Source organism: Phaethon lepturus, unplaced genomic scaffold, assembly GCF_000687285.1.
Source record: "Phaethon lepturus isolate BGI_N335 unplaced genomic scaffold, ASM68728v1 scaffold13361, whole genome shotgun sequence".
Taxonomy (NCBI): Eukaryota; Metazoa; Chordata; class Aves; order Phaethontiformes; family Phaethontidae; genus Phaethon; species Phaethon lepturus.
In genome coordinates this window covers 36404-54448 of record NW_010517054.1, presented here as the reverse complement: position 1 = coordinate 54448, position 18045 = coordinate 36404, and the positions used below count along the sequence as shown (strand labels likewise).

General features: G+C 38.2%; 1 protein-coding gene across 1 annotated transcript in view; it reads right to left on the bottom strand.

Moving 5' to 3' along the window:
* The window catches only part of SLC10A7 (solute carrier family 10, member 7), a gene marked incomplete at its 5' end in the record, with an annotated part of 141895 nt that overhangs the window by 90880 nt on the left and 32970 nt on the right, over nucleotides 1–18045 (bottom strand). The window contains one exon of the mRNA XM_010296267.1: nucleotides 5306–5344. Within this exon, the coding sequence (XP_010294569.1) occupies nucleotides 5306–5344 (39 nt within the window). The remainder of the gene's footprint in view (nucleotides 1–5305; nucleotides 5345–18045) is intronic.

Here is an 18045-nt window from a genome sequence, read left to right as displayed (position 1 = left end):
GATTAACAGGGAGAACTTGCTCAGGATTTTGAGAACTACCCGAATCAAATTCGGAGCACAGACCAGCAGCACCACTGTACAGCTTCACAGAGGAAGAGGAGACCACTTCTAAGAGTGCAGTGGCACACCATAAAGCAGCTCCACTTTGAAATTAAACAAGACTGAATCTGAAATTCAGCACCTGTTGTGAACAGACTTCGTGGCAAGATTTTCTTGTAAACAGCTAGCACAGTAAAAAGGGAATCCCAGATGGTTGTTCTGCCCCTTTTCATACTGCAAAGATACAATTAAGAGGGAACAAAGGGTAATACAGACATTTGCCTGATTTTAGAAAAGTATTTACAATTGTAGTTTGTGCTAGAAATAATTAAGCCAGATAAGGATATTTATCCTAGAAATAACCACAATTAAAAAAGTGATAATAAAAAAAAAAAAATCAAAATAAGCCTAAACCATTCAACACCCATTAAGGTAAAAGAAAGTAAATAAATTCAGCCAATTGGTTATTTCCATACGGGTAGATTTCTTTAAATAGTAATGAAATCATTGCTAAAAAAATCCATTGTTATTAAAATAAAAAACTTGGCTCAGCCTACCAAAATTAGATTTGTAAGTTGCTGGTCATTCCCATAATTAAATCTGTGTCACAAATTTGCAAGAAAAATGGACACTATGACTAATGCATTTACTTGCTGCACTAGTGCTGTCAGGCTGTGTAAATCATTATGCCTGCTAAAGTAGAGTAGATAAGAATTCCATACATTTTCATTAACCAACTAGGCTTTGTGTATATGTGAGAAGCTAACTTTCATATTCCCTGCTAGTTTTAGCTTTCATTGGAAGACAACATAAACACTAGCCTGGATTTGATTAGCCAAGTGGCAGCTCCAAAAATTATTTGGGTTTTTAAACAATATAAACCAGCTATGTCCTCTGTAAGATGGTAAGGTAAAACAACAAAACCATATATATTTAGTTTGGACAAAGGAGATTAATGAAATGATGGGCACCTCGAATAGTATCCTTCTTTCAGACTGACTTACGTAGCCTGGAAACACGCCTTATTTCATCCCATAGGTTTCAACAGAGGAAGCAAAACTAATCCAAGACAGCATCGGAAGAAGTCTCAACGTCTCAACCAACACTTTCATTTTCAGCTGCCCTTTGCTCTGTTTTCTCAGGAGTGCAGTGGTCACCAGAACAGAGTCCTTTGAATTCTTTCTTTTCCTCTTGATTTCCTGTCACCACAGACCTTCAGATCTTGGTTACAGTTCTTTGTTTAAGGTGAAGCTGATGGCTGTTCCTTTCACATTTACTGTTCATAACCCCAAGGCACCAAAGAATCAGACAACATTGACTCACATCGCAAGCTGGCTACTCTCATGGGTTTCCAAGCCCACTGTCTCAAGCGGAAAGGAGATTAATGACAGGTAGAAATAGATTAGACAAGACTGCTTCTAGTCTAGCAGTGCAGGTTATCTTGTGAGAACATCTTCTTCTAGACTTTAGGCCCTCTCCTTCCATGCACATGGTATTATATTGTCACTGCAAATTGAGTTTAGCTCTCAACTGAGTATGTGTCTCCACTTCAGTGCAAGAAAAATCTCAATGACAGGCTATGTCTTGGGGAACTTAAGTCAAAGTAGCTGAGCCACCTAGGCAAACACCATGGAACAACCATCAGCACAACATATTTTGCAGCATCCTGCCTATTGCTCTGCACTTTAGACATTAACAAGCATTATTTTTCTATTGCAGCACAACTTTTAGAATAGAAATGCTTAGAAAGTATGGTAATGCATATGATGTTAAGAATCTCAGCAGGCCCACGCTTAACATCCCAGACAATTTCTTTAGCCTTTAGGTGCAAAAGTATCCTCTCCTGCAAGTGGAAGCAGCTACTTCAGTGCTTTGTATCTCATCAGATCTTAGCATGCATTTGCATGCTTTACAGTAGCAACCTTGCTGATAACCACCCACCCAGTATTAGTAAAACACTATCAGATTTTATTAAAACCCCATTAAGAGGAAAAACTGAAATCACTTATTATGTTCCACAATTATTGTAAAACCAAAGTCTTTAAACGAGGGGAGGAGATAATGATATTACTACCCAACTCAAAGCAATCCTCTGTGGTATGATTCTAAATATTCTCTTGGCTGAAATTTATGTAAATTGAATTCATCTATCATTAGTTATTACTAATCTAGCTACATAAATACACTTTTCTGTAACAATTAGTTCTTTAAAACACTGTGTTTTAATTAGACCTGGAACACTATTAAACTAAGTGTAAATATGTACAGCATAATTCCATGCATTGTTTTGCCTGCATATTTATAGGAATATGGGCTTCGGTGGAGTTTAAAAGGAATTACTTTGTGGTTGGTTGATTGGTAGTTTTTTGTAAATCTCCTTACCAGATGCTTAATCTAAGTGTATTTCTGCTCATCAAGACCTATTTGGCATTTCTATATTTTGCGTTATCACAATGTGTTCCTTTTCATCTGAATAAGTTCACCTCAGGATCATTCTAACATTATGCTGAGTCTTTTCCTGCAGACATTTTGTGTGCACAGTTTATTTTACTTTAACTTCTCAAGGACTATTTCCCAGTCTTAAAAAAAAAGGGGGGGGGCAAAGAAAGGGTTAAAAGCACAGCACATCTTTCAGCCCTTTTAAATCAGCTTGCTTCACATTACCATACACAGGCACTGCCCCACAGGGCATAGTCTGAGGACAACATACTGTCCTCCTGGCTTTGTCAGGGCTACACACAAGTGCAGCAACCCACCCATGTGCTGTAAGACAAGGAACGTAAGAAAAACTGCAGCCTTGCCAATGGTCAGATCCTTCCAAATTATCTCCAGGACACGTATATGGTTATGGTCACAAAGGTATATAACTACATCTAAGCCTATGCACAGACAGCACATCAGGCGCTAATAAGAAAAATTCGAGTGTGATTTAGATTCATCATGAATTAAAGATATAGGAAATAGGATCTTCACCTACATCCAAGCCCAGAAGTTAGGCATCAATAAAAACTGATGATTTTCCAAAAACACCAACCAGCACCTTCCATTACCTTCTCAGAAACAGGCCAATTATCTTCCTATAGAAGAACAGTTTTGACTTCAAACAAGTGTGTATGTGTATATCTATCTATCTATCTTACACTAGGTTTCATGGAAATCTTTAAAATAAGTGACCACATGCTAGTGACATTCAGGAGCCACGTAATTAAAGGTCATGTAGACCTACAACACTGAAACTGGTAAACAACTCTGGCTACTTAGTATAGTCCCTGGCTTACTGTCACCCCATTGCATTTTCAGTAATAAGGTTAATCCTAGCAACTTCATAACTGGAAAAGTTTGTAAGAGCAAAGCTTTCAGTAAACATATTTGTGATTTATTTTCTGTCATACATACATACTCCCTACATAATCATGATTTCAAACTAGGATACCACAATAACCATCTAAGTGTATGTATATATTCGGGACTTAATAGTGGCCACTTTCTTTATAAGTTTTTTAAAAAAATCAGTAATTAGAAAAAAAAAAACAGTTGGTTCTGTGGTTTGATTCTATCTGTTCTTTAATATTTTTGAAAAGTCTTTCCTGGGAATTTTTTTAAAAAGAATGTTTACTGCAATGCTGCTCCAAGATTTCAAAAAAAATCTGAAATGAATAAAAAGTGAAATGGAACTTTCCAATGATCAGTTCATGGAACTAAGTTCTAAACCAAAATCAGGAGTATTACATGAACACACAAGCTCAGCTTTTTTAACGGACATTTCTTCACAGAGCTATCAACAGCTTCTAGAAATGAAAACATGTTTATATTGCTTTACTAGGAGCTGGCATTGCAGTCAGATGCTCTGGGGCCTAAATTCTTATTTGAAGTCAAAAGACATTCTCCTAATGACAGCTGAACTGAGGCCTTTGGGTATTCACAGAAACCTCCTGAACTGAAAGGTAGGGACAGCAGAGAAACTGGAGCTCGTGCCAAGCAACAAGAGAAAATGCCCCATACATACACAGACCTGAGAGTTGCTTTAACACTGGGATTCTACAATCTGTGGCAGAAAGTACCTTTTTCCCGTTGGAGGAGGACATGATAGGTGACCAAAAGGAGCACATATTTTGGAATTGATATTTTTAAAACATGTATGGTCATCTATACCCAGAAAACTTAACATCCACCCTCCTAACTTTAACCTAGTCCCTCAAAAAAGCAGCAGCACAATGTGTAACTTCAAAATGCCACACAACTTTCTCTTGGCAGTACAGCTTTACATACTTAAACTTCCAAACTCCAGCTTTTCATAAAACAAATATGCATAAAGTGAGTTATTTCGTACTTGCAGTTTTGATTTTAATTTCCTAGTTTGAATTCTTTTTTTATTCAGTCATTTTATACATCACAGTCCTCCTTCTGGGGACACAAGATTGGAATCGCACAAAGAAGTTTGCACAGATTGTGTACAAATTTTAGTAAAGAAGAATAAATTCAATTATTAGCTGCCTAAATAAATAAAACAACCAGTCACAGCAGCTTGCCTGCATATAAAATAATTTGTATTTAATATTCATTAATGTCTCTCTAAACAACATATCAATAAAAGAAATCTATTCTTCATTTCTTCAGATATATTTATTAATTCAGTGTTCTTTACAGTGTCCCTTCTGAATCTTTGTAGACCATTAGGCCCACAAATACTGGTTTTGCTTTTTACAGAAACGGTTATATTTCCAGCTGGATTGATTGCTTTCCCATATCTAGCTATTTTAGTGTGTCCCTCAGAGACATTGAGTGGCTTCACTGACAGTGAAATATGCTAAACAAATGACATGTCACCGAGTAAATTAGCATCTACTCTCTGATCAGCTGGGTCATGTTTTCTTTTCAAAATCCATGGCCTCTTGATAGAAAATAATGAGTATTTGATGGACCTTATTAGAAAAATCAATATATTGATGCCCATGTCTGAAACATCTGCATAATAATAGATTCTTTTAACCCATTAAGGAGAAAATTAAGATGTGTTTACACATTATTAATTTACTATGAGCAGGGACAATTTATTCACTACTTTTCTCAAGAGTTTAACAAAAAGAAAAGAAATGGTAGTATCAGTATTTAATGGCATGGTGACACAAACTGAAAGATGATTCAAATTTTTGCCAGCTAAATGGCACAATCCTACCAACATTATTGTGAAAAATACGAACATACCAATGATACTGTTAAAAATAAGACTGTTAAAGCAACTTGCTATAAATACTGCATTACTTACCAAAAAACTTCCAAAAGCAGAATTAAATATAGCAGCTGCCTGAAGAGAGAAAAAGATAAATATCACCAATGGTAAAATAGCTATAGTACAAGAATAAAATGTTATTCCCCCGCCCAACAAGCTATTAGGTACACACATATACAGAGACCATTAGGCAGTTAGCCACTGCTTAAAAAATTGCCAGTGGCCTGTAACTTATGAAGACTGATAGGTTCTAGTTTGTGCATTCATAAATAATGTGCTGAAACGGACAAAAGCAGGAAAAGAAAATGTTTGCTGGTAGACTTGGGAAGAATATCCAGATGAACCAAGAATATTACACAGAAGCTTGGTCTTACTGCTTTTGCTATAATTTGCCAGGAACATTTTTACATATTGACCTATTAATTAAAATAAATATAATCCGAATTAACAAAAACACTGCATTTTCATAGACTTCTAACAATTTTAAATGGAATATTAATGAGGCAAGCAAACAAATTTAATTGTTCATCATAATAAAGTATTGACAAATTCAGAAATTCCTGTAGTTTGACCAACAAATTTAAAACAGGAACAACAAAAAACCCAACAACAACAACAACAAAATCACAACCATCCCACACTTCTGAGGCCAAAATGTCTAATCATTATTTTTTACTCTAGTCTTTTAAACCAAGAAAATAAACAACTTTGATGATGACTTTAGAAGTGTTTGTGCTTACCTAAATATCCAGGAAATACAAGGTAGCAGTATTATTTCTTAATATTAACTCATTAAGTTCCAGGAAGTTAAAACTTGAGTCTTGAATAGTTTTCCCCAATTACCAAGAAAGAACAGAAACTCTTGTATGGCAGCCAGTCTGATGATAAAAAGCCACACAGCAAAAGCAAGAGGAAAAGGAGGAGGGATATCTACCATTTACAGGAAGATTTAGAGCAGAGTCAAATTAATCACCCTGGACACTTCCAGCCACAGATTAATAACAAGTGGATGCTCGTGAGTTTAGCAAGTTTGAATAAAGTCCAAAATCAGGGTAGAAGCTGTAGCTGAACCTGCCTTCTGCTCCATAAGAGGATGCAATGAAAATGAATGGGTAATGAGATCCTTGGCTCTAGAGAGCTTAGCTTTCTTATTCAAGTTCATAATTAATTCAAAGCTTTGATAATTTCATTAGATTCCTCCTCTCCTGGCCCTATCAATAAAAGATGGCACTGGACCGCAGCTCCTCAGTGGCCCAAATGCAAAAACAAATGCAGACTGAGAAACCTTTGCTGACTTGCTTACTAACGGGGACAATAGCATATGGCACTCCATGTTGCGGAGGGAGCATCTGAATAGATACAGCTAAATAAAACATTATAGTTGACAGTTGTAAACTACAGTAACATATTTTAACACCTCTTCCTCATCAGCATTCCTTTTTTGAACATAAAAAAAAGAGGCACAAGTCCAAACAGCTCCTCTTGCAAGAGATCACAGCTGAAAGCAAGAGTGAGTACTACTAAAACCAATTCTTCAACAAGTGTGAATTAAATCAGGATTTTCTACTTGTATTTGAAGCTGTGCAGCTGATACTTTCATGTGTTGAGAGAGACATGTTACATCCGTGCACACAAACCTACTGCAAGGGATCAGCTTCAACACAGGAGATGTCCTTGCGGGTATCTTTTGTTAATATAACCCTCTTAAAGTTCCTATTATCATTGTATTAAAAAAAAAAAAAAAAAACAAAAACAAAAAACAGGTTTATCAAGCCTCCTTGGTATTTGTTGGACATGTGCCATTCTTTTACACAGACTGACTGTATTTGACCACTTCAATCTGATAAAGACGCAGAAAGGCTCCTTTTATTACATCCTACCTCTGAATCCATGAAGGAGGATTGAGACTTACAGTTTGAAGCACACTTAAAGATCTCTTCCTTGCAAAACAGTCTTTGCTATATAAAACAGTGTAAATCAGCTGTTAGGATCTGAAAGACAGAAGCATCTGGGCTCCACTTCCGCACCAGAAGGCTGGGAACTTAATGGTCCCCTCCTCCCCATGCAAATGTTGTGTGCAGAGTGACAGCTACGTTTCTGTCTCCTACAAAGAAACCGTATCACCCACCCTCTTCAGGAAAGCTGCTGAAGTCCACATAAACTGGACAGAGAGTATAAAACCTGGCCCTTCCCTCCCCAACATGCTAAACTTAACCCGCCCATCTCAAAAATAGCTAGTCCTACCAAAAGCTGAGCTCAGGCCAGGCTCTGCTTACAGCACAGGTGAGCCTGCCAGACCACATCTACTGATGCAAGAGAAGTAACTTTACTGCTAGACAGCCCTCAACAGTTTTCCTGGTCATTGCAACAATGCACAAAGAATAAAGCAGCAGCTGGCAAGAACTGATACACTTAGAAGGACACTGTGCATCTGGTTTTAGCCACATCAGTGGCTACTGATCCTGATTTGAGGATCATCTAGAGACATAATTTTTTTTTTTTTTTTTACTTAAGATATGCTGCAATTCCACTTCCAGGAGACATTCTGTACCTGGAAAGGTTGTAAGGAGACATATGAGATGGTTCTGTGGTGGTGATACTAGATGGTGACATTTTGGCCATCAACAAACTTCTTTTCTTTCTTCCTTCCTGATTTACCCAGAAGATTGCTGGGGTTTTTTTTAATATTCTCAAGCATATAACAGGTACTAAGACAACAATCTTTGACAAATTTTATGCTTCAGGTATTCAGCCAGTCATGTGCAAAAGTCCTAATTCACAACTGGTCCAGGGGTACATTAGTTTGCAACTTCTCATTACCTTTCTCCAAAGTGTCAGAAATTGCCCATGGCAGATGATTAAACACTCATTACAGGCAAAAGAAGAAAAAAAAAAAATCAGGAAGACCACAAACTAAGTTATAATCACTCAAATGATTTGCCTCAGCAAGGGAGGACTTACACAGTTACTCTGTTTGCAGTTTTCTTTATAAACATTTCTCCTGCAAAATAAACTCAGAAGTAAATTTTTCTCATACCCACAAACCTGGGTCTTATATTCAGGACTCTGGTCCAGCTTAAACAAACCGGTAGTAAACGGAATCAACTGCTCCAATTTGTAATTAAACATACCTAGTAGCATGACCCTGTAGAATTTAAAAGACTTTGTGCTTCCAACTCCCTTCTATCAAGAGGGATAATATTGCCTACATACCTCACAGGGCATTGTCAAAATTAATTCATTGCTTAAAAAGCACTCTGAGATCCTTAGAGGGATGATACAAATAAACATTACTGCTGACACATGATCCAGCTAGGCTCTTCATTTTCTATTTGAAACATTTATTAGTAACTATTATTGTATAAATTTTTTTAGTGTTTGCTCCTTTTGTGCTTCAACAGATATCACACTATCTGCAGTCAGCCTAAATGAAACAATAAAACCTGAAAACATTTAGATGTCCTTATAATATTCCAAGTTCAGATTTGCATGTGTTTGCAAACCATTCATTGCACTTACCATTAATATGATGGGAGAGTTCTCTACAAAATCAATGGTAAGATCCTTTCAAAAGGTACATGCATAGCCATGTATTGAAATGCAAGGTCAGACCACATTCAAAAGCAGGAGTAGTAACAACCAGACAAATTATTCAAGTTTACATCAACTCAGAGACAAGACTGAAAGTTACTGCCAATACGCTTAACAGGGCTAGTACAGAAGAGCATGTACATCTCCACTTGAATTTAAACTAGTACACACTAGCCCCACTAAACAACACATTTACTTAATGTTAAGCAGGTATAGTTTCAGTCAACTCTGTGTGGCACTGGGCCTGAGGGAACTCTCTCACCGGTCTGCATTTCCAGAGAGGACCAGCTGGCCTGGGCACTTTCAAGTGAGAAGTAACCAGCCCACCTCTGAAGGAAAACTATCTGGCAGTACTTGGCAGAAACTTTCCTCTTCCTGTACCTCAGCCTAGCCCAAAGCTTCAGTCCTTCACCTCCCACCTTATCCTGGAATATACGTATGAAAAACACCGCTAAGGTTTGTAACAGCGACAGCAGGAAGATAGAGGACAGTTCTCATATCAACAAAAGCTAGTGAAGAGCAGGAGAAAAAGGCAAAGCCACAGCCAAGGGGCTGAGCACCTCCCCACGAGTGGGTACCCAAATGCAGCAGCAAGTACACACAGCAAGTACATGTGAGTGGGCAGCAAATCAAACAAGCATGCTAAGGTCTTGACAGCATTAAATACAGAACACATTCTGAACTCTCTTCCATTTTCTTTTACTTTGGCATCAAACTAAACTATCTTGGAATTTATTAGACTAGATATCTTTTGATAATAATGTAACAGGCCTACATTAAAGAAGAGGAAAAGATACACTGGCAAGATTTGGAACATCTGGGTCAAAACCTAACATTTTATCATTATCGACAGGATTCGAATAAAATTGTTATGCATAACTCAGCTGGAACTACAATTTCCTTTACTGCACAGTCACAGGGAAACAATGGTGCCTCATAGCTTTATATGTGGACCATATAAAAAATTAAAAGGCTTTTTCACCAATAGGTGTGTATTTTTTTTTAAACACTAAAACATTTGATTCTTAAGTGTCATTTGGCAGCCTTTAGGGAGGTAATGTTCCTAACTGTACTCAACCCCATGCTTACACCCAGGCACCCCACAGCTGAGAGAACACGTTATGCACACTAAGACCTGTCTGGCCCCGAGTCATCCCCACTCTGTGGAACGATGTTCCAGGGGCAAGGCCACAGATGCAGAGTAATGAAACTAAACGGCCTCAAAACATCTCAGAAGGAAGCGGCCTGGGCATCATACAAAGCTGCTCTGCGTATGTCCACAGTTACCTGCAATTAAAACCTTATCATTTTCAGACATGCGCTAGTGGGACATACAGCTCAAGTACCAGGTGTAAGACTAAATACCCTATTTAACACACATGGCACGATGAAGAAGAGAGAAAAATCCAGAGGAGTAGAAAAGAACTGGAGAAAGACAAGAACTCTAGCAGTACTACTGCAGAATTATGCAGTAGAGGACAGAGAACACAACGTGGTCATATAACATTTTACAGTGTCCACATTATTAATGCAAAATGTAATAGATCTACATCTCCTATTTGCCAGGGAGAAGAAAAAAAAAACAATAGAAAAAAAGACTCAACAAAGTGATGGAAATCGTTTGACCAAACAGGACAGAAAAGGAAATTTTATCTACCCAAAGAGCTCAGTGTAGTTCAAGAAGGTGGAGGAAGAAGGCAGGACGTCAGAAGTAGCTTGAATGAGCTGGCAGAGTTCCTTTAAACAACTTCTTCAATCTCCTATTTAAAAATAAAATCTCATGTGAGTGTTACCGCAGCTCATGTCTTAACTGCTGTTTCCATTAATAAGATGTTACAGCTCTGTGGAAAGCTATTTGCCACAGCACTGTTACTGCAAATAGAATATAAATATACCTAATAAGGTTTAATCTGTGCTGCTGTTCATAACTATTCATCTGAGTTCAGATGGGAAAAAAAATATATATATTCAAGTTCCTGGTTTTGAGAACTAAATTGAATCAGGTGTCCTCTTCTCTTAAGAAAATTAAGTTGCTTTTGTGCAAGAGTGTTTTAATGAGAACAGAGCCTGCCGACATTGATAAATGGGAATGACACCAGAGAGAGCATGTAAGCAGGACAATATGTGCATGTTACAGTCTTACAGGCTATTTTTCACTGACTATCCTGAATGACTTCGCTGTTTCTTAAGGGGCCTATTAATCTCAAATTTAGTTATTACACAACGTTTATTTGAACATATATTCTGTGGATGATGACAGTTAATAAAGGAAATCTTTTACAAGCTGTATTTTTACATATTGTTCCAACTACAGCTCCCAGTCATTCTACTGTATTGATGGAATAACCTAGTTATGATGCAGCTTTAAAAAAGGCACATATATTCAGATTCTTTTCTAAGCATATGGGGACTCTTAAATAACTGTTAAAATGCATATAAAAATCCTGCCACAGCATGGCAAAAATAAAAGAGGTAGTGTTAACTGCTCGACAAAATCTCTAGCTGCACAGTTGCCCCCTCAAAGGCAAAGCACGTGCCTTTTTAACACACCAGCATCATCTTTTAGAAACAAATAGGGCCTAGATTTGACTCTTGCATATGTATATTGACCATGACATATACACAGACCATACTGAATTCAAGAAAAGTTGTAGTGTGCATCTTATGCATTAATTTGGCCCTGTGTTGTATATGTGATATAGCACCACAACAGTGGTATTTCATTAAAAACAAGAAAAAAAAATACAAAATAAAAAAAACACACAAAAAATCCCAACCAAAACCCAGACTTTGATAACAACTGAATTCTGAGGCCAAAGAAATCTTATAAACATGTGAACTGATGTTTGAAAAGTCTCTTAAAAAAAAAAAAATACTGAATTACTCAGTATTACTGGAGTGGAACTGTGCACAAAACCTTATCCTCTTAAAAAAACCCAAAAGCAAAACCACCAAAAAAACCCACACACAAAACCCCCCTATATCCATCAACCAAGGAAACCCCAGAACACCAACAGAAAAACCCATCAGGACATGAAGGAGCTTATGTTTTTATCCACTGCCATGTTCCCTGTGGTCCAACACTATTTTTTAACTGTGAAAAAGTCACCTAATCCCCAATCTGCCTCTAGAACTGTGCTGACAATATGAAAACATTTCTTTATTTCAACCATGTTCAATAACCATCAGTTTTATGGAAATGATGCTGAAAAGGCACCAGAAAATGAAAACAGAATTAACTAGTATGCTGTTTGTTCACATTTCAGCGGGGGAACATCATCCAGAGAATGACGTCCTCTAAAACACTTCATTGAGCCATGGATCCGAAGCTGTGCACACTACAGATTTGTTCTGGGCTGGCAGAGGTTGCCATCACCCGAGTACAAGTTCGTGCTGCTCCAGCCAGGCTCAGCATTCTGCCACACGCAGAGCACAGAAACAAGCTGAGGGCTTTCTGGCAGAGAGTTACTGCCTCCTACCTCTTACTAGCCAAGCTCTTTCTCTTAAAAATCAGTCTTTCATTCCTCCATTTTTGTAGATCCTTATAATCATCACTGCCTGTTGGTAATAATATTTACAAATATAAAACTATTCATCAAAAGGATGTCAAAAGGCAGGCTTTTCAGACGGACTTATTTAGTGTATGTGGTGATCTCCATTGAAGGATTTTTGTGTTTTCACCGATAGTTTCAGCAATACTGAGACAGAGAAAGAAAACTACCGCACCTTCTTTCCTTTCATCAGAAATGGTAACTTCTTTCTATGGTGAGCAACCAGCATGACTCAGGGGAGTTCTGGAGGGTCACCATGGTATTCCTCGTTCAGAGGCAGCAGATGAAGACTAAAAACCAGGCAAGTAGCTACATTAAAGTTTCTTCCAGAGAGTAAAACCCGAATGTAAACATCTGTCAACAATTCAAATGGCCAACATTAAGCATTCAGATCTCATGAACATTCATGTGTCAGTCTGCAAATTTCCACCAATACTAATATATAGATTAGTAACAGGAAATCCATGTTAAGCAAAAGTTGGAAAGCAACACTGCCCTGTATGGCTGGTTCATTTTACTTGAGATTAGTTGTAGAACCGGGCAGAACGAAAACAAAAGCCTACGTCATCAGTATCAGAAAGATCATATGAAGGAAGCCAGGAGGGAAGAACCTCTATCAGGAGTTCGAATGTCCATCTCCACATCAAAAGAACCAAGACTTGGTCTCCTCAGGTACGGGAGGGATGAGATGCTTTATAAGACATAGTACAAAGTGCCTTACTAGCCCGGGCTATCAGCTGTACAACGGTGTTGCTTTGTTTCTTTGCTTTATCCTAAATGCCACAGATCCACCCGTACCGGATGCTTACGTGGCTGTGTAGCACACAAAACTGGTACGATGCTCACAAGGCTTACTGGGGAAAAGGCCTATCTAGGCCCTATCCAGAAACACAACTGTAGGCAACACAAACCTTTTTCAGCCTCACGTCTATCCCTTCAGGATATCAAGGTGAAGAGAGATTTACTCCTCCTGAAAACCATGGTCCACCTCCTTTCGATAATGAGAAGGGCTGTCAGCAGAGACAGCCACCAATACTGTCACCTCGTCCTTGTACAAGACAGTCCCTGACCAGCCATACCCCAAGACCGGCGGTACCCTGAAGCTGTAGCTTAACCGTCCTGTCTTACCATCAGCTGCAGTACAAAACACAAAATCACACTCACAAGACACAGTGCCTTCCAGTGTTGGTTCCTACGTCACGCACCCCAATGGGGCAGTAACCTCAACATCTATAGTGGACTTTTGAATACCAACATGAATAAACAGAAGCAGTTTCTCTTTTTCTTTTCTCTAGTTAAAAATTGTAAATGCAAATATTAAGATTACTACCCAGTGCCAGTGTAAACATTCAAGCAAACAATGACTTAAAGCTGACAGGCTAGAAACAACACACGCTTTCTCATACTGAGGGCATATGTGCATAACTATCCGCAAACTCCATGCTCTAGAATCTGACCTACTCCTCCACGAACTTCATACGGCTCTGCCACTCCAGAAAGCTCTGGGTTCCCAGGAGGGCATATAGCCAAACTTTTTGCATGTATTTTTTCCCAAAAATGGAAAGCCCATTTCCATAATTTTCCTAGACATGGGGAAACAGAAAGTAACTACCCCCTTCTACCTAGGTACTGCAAAGTGTAAGCCGTACATTTGACCTGTGAAGCAGACCGTGCTACACAGTTAGAGAGCAAAAAGGACATAATCTGACTGTCACTGACACTTTGGTATGATAACTACCCACAAACCTTATGCACATAATGCATTTGTTAGTGACTCAAGGCTTACTGCCTTAGCAGTGAAAACACTAGCTCTCGCACCAGAACAAATGGACTGCTGAACAATGATTCAATAAAGGAGGCTCAGCCAAACAGCGGTATACAGGTAGCTCTGCCAACTTGATCCTCTCTTATGGTCAAACACTTCATAACTGTACGTGACTTTCTCTCCAAAGAAAAAAATTACTGTAGAAGGTATCCTCAAAAGGATACAGAGCAATAACAACCTCCCAAACATACTTTTATTTAAGTTCACATTTTCTGAGATCTTAAGCTGTGATAAAAACACTTAAAGGTCTTGTCCCCTGATTCTCCTGGAGACACATCATCCATAACATGATTAGAGGTCTAGTTAAACAATGCATCCCACAACTCCAAAGAGTATTACTTCCCTGCTGAAGTGAAATGAAAGCACAAGGCCACTTTTTAAAAGGTGCCCTTTGCATTAACTGCAAGGCTGTGCCTGCACCGGTATTTTTCTATAAATATCCCACTGTCATATTGCTTTCTGGGCAGTTAGTAGCAGAACCACACGTTTTAACTGCTATGCCATCCAAACCAGCTCAGAATGGCATTGTTATTAAAGTCCCTGTCACTACCACCACTGGGAACAGATTCACTGTTAGTTGTGCAATGCCAGGAGATGGGAAATAAAACACTAGTGCAAGGAAGGCCGCAGCATGGGGAGGCTGGCTGAAATACCAGCTTTCTAAAATAAAAAGTGGCCCACTGCACAAATCCATGAACGCCGGTCTCCAGAGCTCATGTCAGAATGAGTCCAGGTCATAGTTAAAAGATAAGATTTTAATCAAATCAACAAATGTCTGTGCATACAGACAGAAGTACAATTAGATTTTTTTTTTAACCTAGCCCAAAGGCTAGGCTTTACTGTAAGCCAGTATTGTATGGTACACACTACAATACTGTGGCAGAGGTAGAAAGAGAGGCAGCATACCATATGGAAAGAGATCAGCACTACAGCCACTGCCTGGAGGTAAAAAAGGAACAACCTTGACGCATGCAACTGCATTCTTTTAAATGCTGCTCAGATACTTCTAGTTATATGAATTGCTAATTTAGATGACAGAAGTTACACATACACACATACATAGAGTGAGAAAGTGCACAAATGTGCATCTTTATATATTGCATATCCTCAAAATTTGCCCAAGGAGTTCAGCAGTGGATCAGTAACAACTGAAGCTGCAAGCTTTTTTTCCCCTGAAAACAAACTAACTAAAACATTGGTACTTACCACCACTCTTCTTTTGAAGCATGCCCAAAACATCTTCAAATTCTAATCAGTTAGTTGCCCTCATTTTCCAAGAGGACTTCTATACCCTCTAATCCAAAGTGGGTGGGGTAGGGGAGCTAGTCTTCATTAAAGTGCAAGGATTGATACTCAGAAGTGAATCAAGCCTAGGTCTGGGACTTGATTTCACAACTGCTGGGCTAGCAGTAGGAGTACTTTGTGAACTACAAAAAGACTGAAACTGGTTTTTGGAATTTTCATTTTTATATATATTTATTACATAAGCGTATATATAAAATACATAACAACTCAAATTAAAGATATTTTTATTACTCCCTTGAAGTAATTTACTTTATTCACTAGTGGGACAGAACACTATATAACCACCACTTCTCTGAAGAAAAGGTGGAGAGAAAACATTAAAACCTATGGGTTTCATGTACAGAATTCTACTCACATTCTGTTGAGAGCAGAGGCTTGCCCACAGCTGTGTTGGGTGCAAACCTAAGAAATGCATAAGCTTGTTTTACTGCAAAAGGTCACAAACTGGCTGTCTGAACTGAACATGCTCTTTGTGGGAGCATTCACTGAGCTTCTACAGCTTCCATTTACATCCAGAGTTGGCCAAAAGCTTGAACATCCAAAGTAGGGGATATTCCACTATTTAAACATTTGCTTTAAACCTAAGTTCCCCCATGCCTCGAGAATCACCAGTTCTCATACAATGATTGAAATTTTCTTTTTTAACCATTTCATTTTGGTATTTTGCTGCTTTCAGATGAATTGCCCTCGTGCCTCATGGAAGACGGCCTCTGTCTGTATTTGTCACTGCACAAAGCTTCTCAGCTGCTCCACAATGCAGCCCTGTTATTAAAGTCAGTGAGAAGATACAGCCAGGGAGATCAGTTTATCAAGAGAACTGAAAGCACGGAGCAGCTAAATTACACTGAAAAATGTGGACAACGTCAAAATTATTTGTTTGCAAAACTGAACCAGGTTAACCTGTCCTGAAACAAAGCATTTACATACAGATTTTCCTGGAAGTGGAAACATTTCTACAAAGTCTAAATTGCATGCACATTGTGGGGAAGAAAAAAAAGAATGGAAAAGTTTCCCAGCTCAATATGGTTTGTAGCTCAAGTTCTGTATTTCTAAAGCAGTGCATATACAATATGAAAGAAAAATAAAAATGAAATTATTGGAAAATACTCCTTCAACTGGAAAACATTTCTTTTATAATGTGTCTTCTTCCCTGTGTTTTGTGATTAAAACTATCTTCTCACCTTACTGATAAACTGTAGAGACAAGGCCAATGCATTCTGATTTGCCCAAAAAGAACTCCAAGGAGAACCCGGTAAAAAAAATCAATAATTTAGTGTTAAATACAAAGGCTCCAGCAGAACATAGATACTGCTACTAGCTATTCCGTGACAGTTATTCACCATGGACACACGATGAGGCAAGGAACGTAGAAGCAAAATCATGCTCTGTCGTACCATTTAAGCCTAGAACATCCTGTATCTACACAGTCAGACCAAACTAGGTGTATAGAAGCAATCTAGATCCAGAATTCTTTTCCACCTTAAAGTACTTCAGTAACATAAGATGCCCTATGATACATAAATGGACAAGACTGCATAAGAAGTATATTCACGATTGCCAGGTCAAAAGCACGAGAGCTGCCAATGTTCCTGTACAGCAGGAGGTCCCGATGCCAAGACTGACACACCTTAATAGCAATGCAGAGTAGCAACACATGTGAACACAAAACTAAGGAACAGAATTGAGATATGCAAACAAACGTGCGAAGAGTAGAAAAAGTCACCTTATACACTAGAAGTAACCAGAAATCACATCTTACACAAACACCAAGTACCAGCTAAATGTACAAGAAAAGCACCTCACTTATCAATCAACTTTATATATGACACACGAGCTGCATTTCATAAAACCACCTCTCACTTGAAAAAGTTTAATTTAGGTTAACAGCTATTTATTTGAGTAGTCTGTGATCAGCACTTTGGAGGTAAAATAGACAAATAAGCATGTTAGCACATCTGACCGGTATTTCAAGTCAAGTTTTGCCACTGATAGAAGCTTGATAAAAGGTAGAGAAAGACTCTGTATACCAGGCCTTATCATCATAATTGGGTAAAAAAAAATTAAAGAAAACAAATCTGTTTAAGGAACAGATTTTCATCTCGCATGCATTCACTCTAAAACCCAGCTGCTGTTTAGTCAATTCTATTGCAGAAAAGACCTCGGAAAAATATCACAACACAGTCACCATCTCGTCGAATCAAAGTTCAATTTGCTCTAACACCATAACAAACACATTTCTGTAATCTGTATCATCTGCTACTCTTGTAGAAGTATCAACAAAATCCAGAATGATATACTTATCTACAATATATAAAAGAATCATATCACCGCTATAAGCTGTAGTGTAGCAATATAGTGGCAGAGCATGAAACAGTAATCAAAGTCCTGAAAAATACACCATTGTCAGCATTGTACACTGGTACCAGTGTATTATAGCACCTTGGTTTAAAATAAATCAACCTAAGTGCCTGCTTTGGTAAGCACTTTGAAATCACTGTACATCG